At 34.1% G+C, this 6,301-nt stretch overlaps 1 protein-coding gene across 1 annotated transcript in view; it reads right to left on the bottom strand.

Annotated features, from left to right (window-relative positions):
* The window catches only part of LOC107551442 (dual specificity protein kinase CLK4-like), a gene marked incomplete at its 5' end in the record, with an annotated part of 138,892 nt that overhangs the window by 1,566 nt on the left and 131,025 nt on the right, over positions 1–6,301 (bottom strand). The window contains 3 exons of the mRNA XM_016233045.1: positions 498–551; positions 1,676–1,702; positions 1,807–1,833. Of these exons, the coding sequence (XP_016088531.1) occupies positions 498–551; positions 1,676–1,702; positions 1,807–1,833 (108 nt within the window). The remainder of the gene's footprint in view (positions 1–497; positions 552–1,675; positions 1,703–1,806; positions 1,834–6,301) is intronic.

The following is a 6,301-nucleotide window of genomic DNA, read 5'->3' as shown; positions in this document are numbered from 1 at the left end:
CCCTATCACTAAGAACCGCTGGTCTACACAGAAGAAATACCTGTCTAGACCTGTACGAGTTGTGTCGAGCTATTCATTAGTCTGTTTGATGAGAAAAATATGAAATTGATAAAATGGGTTACTAAACCGTACAACTGCAGCAGTGGAGGACTATTATTCTGCTGCGCGATACTACAGAAGAACTGATGATGGCACGGTTTGATATTCGGCTGACCAATCAGCAGAAAGGGGCGATTTAATTCCCGCCCACATGTAGAAATCGAATATTCAAGCTGTTTATGAATTGTTCCACCCATGAACGAAAAACGCAAATTTAAGCTGAATTCTCGTTTTTCGGAAAAAAACAAAAAAACGAAAAAGCAGCCATTTTCTCATTTTTCTACTTTCAATATTAAATCAAAAAACGAATGATCGAATGATACACTGATTATTTTGGATCATAATGATTGGTTTTTTAATATTCTGGAGTCAAAACCAGAGGAAGAATGACCTCTGACCTTTGACCCTGGGGGTCCCTGTGGTCCTGGGTAACCCTGATCACCAACTTCACCCTGTAAAACAGTTAAATATCCAGTTTACATAGATTTAAATAAATTAAACACATAAATACGATTTAATGGAAAAGCACAACAGAGATTCCATATTGTGACATTCATCTGAGTGGAACGGATCAAAAAATAAAAAATGCTGGACGGGGAATTGGATCTGTCTATCAGTTGTTGAATGGATGGAGGCAGATCTGAATGTGAGCTTGCACTTTTACTATCATTGAGATACTATTATAGTTTTTGTTAATATTTTAAATTAGATTTTATTTTTATATGTTCTGTTTTCATTTTTATTTTAGTAAAAGTTTGAGTCATTTTTTAATATATCTATTTAGTTTTCAAAGTTTTTAAGTTGTTTTACTTTATTTCAAGTTATTTTAGTGTATTGGCAACTACCTATAATCTCTCTCTCTCTCTCTCTCTCTCTCTCTATATATATATACTGTATATATATACCCTATTTATATTTACCCTATTTACTTTCTCTTATTGAAAACAATGTGTAATTGCACAATAATCCAAAGAAAAATGTTTGTCTTGGTCATTTTTCAATGTAAAATCTTACTTCACCTCTGAAGCAACTTTCCTTCTCGGTTGATATAAGCAAAAAAAAAACCTCTAGCGCAATAAATAGCACTTTTCAAATTTTACAGAAAAAAAAATCTACTTCATCCTAACAACTTATATCCTGTTTCACTTCGAAATAAAATCACATTACAGAAGTAAAAAATGTTGCGAACACGATTTCATGCAGCTGCAACACAACGGCTAGAACATACTCACATACAGTATGTTTCTCATCTTAGTCTCACACACAAACATACACATATACTAAAATGAAACTGATATTATACATTAAAAGTCATTCCAGTGAAACCGGCAGAAACTAATTCAAGACCTCATACAGATGTCAGCGCAACCAGACGTCAGTGTTTAAGGACAGCTGAAGTTAGCAAGCACTTACTAGCGCAAAGGGCAAAACACTCAAACATGCTGTTCATATTTATGCCGAAAGGAAAGAATTTAGTCTTTCAGAAAATTGCAAAAGCAAGACATTTTCCTAAAAAACAAGAAGTACCTTGGTCTCAAGGATGAGCACACACATATTTTATGTGTTTTAAACTTACTGGTTTTCCTGGTAAACCTCTTTGTCCCTGCAGAGAGAAAACGTGTTTGAAAGAAAGTAATGTACAATAATATAATGTGAGCCATGAAGACCATGACCATGTTGATCAGAAACAGTGATGGTTTCACTCACCTCCATTCCTTCTCGTCCAGGAGCACCCTAGAGAGACAGAAAGTATTTAAGATTAATACACCAAACTTTCAAGATGTATGTCAGTGTTTGATTGATGCCAGAGCTCTTTTTTAAAAGACTGGAGAACCAAATGTCATGTACCAATCCTTAAATTGCTATGCATCATTATTAACATTAAACGGCTTGCTGGGTTGGTATGAGTTTCACGTTAAATATCAAGTCATGTCACATTTATTTGCATAGAACTTTCCACAACACTCCAGTCCATCAATTCATGGCTTGTGATGTGAAAAGCTGCGTGTTTGTAAGAAACGAATCCATCATTGAGACGTTTTTATCAATTGCTTCCGGCTAGAATACGAGCCCTCATATAATGTTGCTTTCTTAAGCGAAAATGTTGTCTTGTCTGAATATATGACAGATCAAGCACCATTTATAAGCAAAAACAGTCTAAAACTGTTCTAAACAAATATGTTAGTGGATTTTGACGTGACAGTACAACAGGGGATGGACTGTTTCACTGGAGGTGGCATTATTGTGGATGATGGACTTGTTTCTTGGCCAAAAGCAATGGTTTAGAGTTAAAATGCCTTAATGATTAATTTGTTTCCTACAAACACAGATTTCCACTTCCTAAGACATTAATTGATGGACTGGAATTGTGGATTACTTATGGATTATTGTGATGTTTTTATCAGCTGTTTGTACTCTCATTCTGTCGGCACCCATTCACTGCAGAGGATCCATTGGCGAGCAAGTGATGCTAAATTTCTCCAAATCTGTTCAGATGAAGAAACAAACCCATCTACATCTTTGATGGCTTGAGAATGAGTACATTTTCAGCACATTTTCATTTTTGGGTGAACTAATATCGTGAGAGATGCCACTTGTCAATGTGAATTTTCCTTCCATCCATTTCTTATAAACAGTTTTTTTTGTTCTTATAGGGCGTCTTTGTAGAGATGGGTGTGTCTGTCATTTAACCAATAGGGGGCAGTGATGTACAACATTGCTTGTTTTGGTTGAATGTTTGCCATCAGATATATTAGGCACCGATAGCAAACACCTGCTCACATTAATGCAAAGTTATCATAGGTTTCTTATCATTTTATAACAGAAATCAAGGTTTTGAGAGTCTTTGTCATGCACAGAGAGAGAAGCTGCAATATAACAAAGAGTGAAAAATTTAAGGGGGTCTGAATACTTTCCGTACCCACTGTATATATCTGAATGCATCTTTTGGGGGATGTGCCGGGTGTAAGTATTATGATATAAACTTCATAGGATGTCAAGTAATACTTTTCATTTTGTAATCGATATTCTTGTCCTCATTCTGTACCTAAATTATCAGCAGAATGAGTGAAAACATGGCACACATATGCAGACACACAATCAGATGTAGCATGTCAAGCAGACTTCAAAGCTGGTATTCAGCCACAATACAGAGAGACATAATTTTCTGTTCCCTGTCAAAAATGAACAAAACCAGAGGAAGCGCTTGGGAAAATCCGAAGCACTATACTGTTTGCTTTCCCCATCCTTCCTTCAAGCTGTGCTTCTTAACAAGGTGGTTTTGCACAACAATAGGAGATAACTAGCAAGCAAGTTGCTATGTTAGAGAAACATCTGTGACCAACATGGTGCAGAATATCATAGATTTCAGCTTTCATAAAATGTTTCTTTACACACGAGCTTGACAACAAAGTAAAGCTGTGCAAACAGAACATGTCTCTTTGTTTAATCCACAGGACTCGAATGAAAAGCTCTACTTCTACCAGCACAGTTACACAGACCCCTTGTGCATGTGCTGTTATAGCCTATGTGTTTTTAGACTCATCAAATGATATCACAATTGTGTTACTTAGTGCTTGAAATGGGTGTTGGTACCTCCCTTGTTTATATATGCATATTAGAACTGCCAAAGGTGACTTGTTAGATCAATTAATAAATTAAATGCCTAACATAGGTAAATGCATTAACTACATTAAATGTGACTGTTTTGACATTTTGTGTGTGTGTGTGTGTTTGTGTGTGATTACCAAAGACTGGCTACAATATAATAACATTATATATTATATCATACTACATAAATGTATTATATTTGTACACATATAATATTACATATACACAAATATCCATATTTAAAATTATACATATATATATATATATATACTGACGTCATTTTTTTTTTTTACTTATACCATCCAACTTTGGTTTGTTGGAAAGCTTTTTTTCTTTTTGAATATGTTTAAATGTATAATTTATTCCTGTGATGTCAAAGCTGAATTTTCAGCACCCATTATTCCAGTCTTAAGTGTCACATGATCCTTTAAAAATCATTTATATTGCTGATTTGCTGCTCACTACACATTTCTTATTATTATTATCAATGTTGAAAACAGTATTGAATTTTTATGGAAACGGCGATACTTTTCAGGATTTTTTGGATTAATAGAAAATTCAAAAGAACAGCATTTATTTGAAATATAAATCTTTTGTAACATTATGAATATGTTTACTGTCAGTTTTGATCAAATTATTACATCCTTGCTGTAAAAAAGTATTAATTTCACTGAAAAAAAAATAAAAAATCTTACTGACCCCAACCTTTTGAACGGTAATGTGTGTGTGTGTGTGTGTGTGTGTATATATTTAAACTATATTTTGATGCAGATAATCCTGAGTAAATGAGATTCCCCACTTTTGCCAAACCCCCAAATGTCATGTAAAATCAAGCAAAGTGAGTTTGGTAATTTAAAATGTCAGTCAGACGGCCTCTTCATATATGAATGAATGGTTCTTGGCCAGAATAAGCTATAATATGCTACAGATTTACTGCTGATAGTCAAAACCTTGGCTTGTGAACAGTCTAGTAAGAGCGACATTATAGACTGCTACAGAAGAGAGAAAACTGGCTCTCATAACCTGCCGCTATGCAAGAATCATTTCTGGTATTGCAAAAAGAATTGACAGTTCAGTGTGCCAGTGAGAACCAGCCCAGTTTCAGCAAAATAAAACCATTCCCAGTTCACTTTTAGTCCAAATTAAGCTGCCTTTATGATAAGAAACTAAAAAGGATGAACTTAATTTAAAGGGACCTAAGGCGAGAAACGTTTGGGAGAACTGTTGCTGAACCTGGATTCGTGCCATATCTCTTTACGGGACGTTTAGGAACAGCAGAGCTCGTCAAGAACACACTGTGGCTGTGTCTTACCCAAACCAGATGAGTCTTGAGCCTTAAAATCTATATTTGGTTTAGCTTTAGGTGAGCCGCAGTGCACTGGCATAGACTGTGGTTTTCAAACGCCCCACCGGGGTAATGATTAACTGGATTTGCCCCTTTCCCCTTTAACCTCTCTCTCTCCATTACCTCTGGCTGAACAAAACACAACATCAGATGACAGAGGCCAGAGCAGAGCAATACTAATGCCTTTAACCTTTAAAGTACAACCTGTAACTGTTGTAAACCACAGGCTGCTATAGTCCAAAAACAGCTTCAGATGATAAATCCAATTGTACAATTAGGCTCCCCTTAATCCTTTTTATATTTGCCGCTTTTTCAAATGACTTGAGCTGAACAAACACAATTCTTGAACATTTTGTCACAACTTAATTTCATTATGTCTTAACTTTATTATGTTTAAGCTAACTTAATCATTCTTTGTTGAGACTACATGAATCATTTTGTTGACATACAGTAACTAACTGGGCAGTAGATTTGTAGTTCCCAGCATGCTTTGGATGGGACTGCATTCAGAGAGTAAATGTTGAAATTACAGTTTTTAAAAATTGCTTGGACATGAAAAGTGGTACTTGAGGCCCACTCTGTGAAACCATTCACTCATATAACTAATCTTTAGACCAAGTTTGCAAAACTACAATCACAGTACGTGCTTTAAACTCAGTTTGCTATTGTAAAACAAACTTTTTGCAAAATTACACACATCATTCAAAACTAACAGCTCTTTTGTTTCATTTGGGAAACACTGCCATTTAAATGCCACACTCATTTACAGATAACCTGCAAGAAATAAAAAATGTTTTACCCCCTTACATTTATGTTTAGATTGTATATAAATATATGTATATATGATTATATACTGTTTGTGTGTACAGTACATACACACACACATACAACTATATTTATTTATTTATTTAGTTAGTCATTTAGCAGACACTTTTATCCAAAGCGACTTACAAATGTCTTTTACAAAAACTAAAAGCTAAAACTTTATAAATACACATTTTAAAAATAAAGAAATTAAATAAAAATGACAAATGCATAAAACAAAATTTCTAAACTTAACATTTAAATGAAAAACAAAAAATAAAGCTAAAAACAATTCAAAATATTAAAGAACAAAAGGTATAAGAGTATAATAATGATTCTAACATAACACTAAGCCAAACACCACACATATATGTAGTTGTTTTTTTGGTTTTAGTTGTTATAGTTGTTATATATATATATATATATATATATATATATATATAC

The sequence above is a fragment of the Sinocyclocheilus grahami genome, unplaced genomic scaffold (assembly GCF_001515645.1).
Source record: "Sinocyclocheilus grahami isolate Dianchi unplaced genomic scaffold, SAMN03320097.WGS_v1.1 scaffold424.1, whole genome shotgun sequence".
Classification (NCBI taxonomy): domain Eukaryota; kingdom Metazoa; phylum Chordata; class Actinopteri; order Cypriniformes; family Cyprinidae; genus Sinocyclocheilus; species Sinocyclocheilus grahami.
This window is presented reverse-complemented; position numbering and strand designations above follow the sequence as displayed.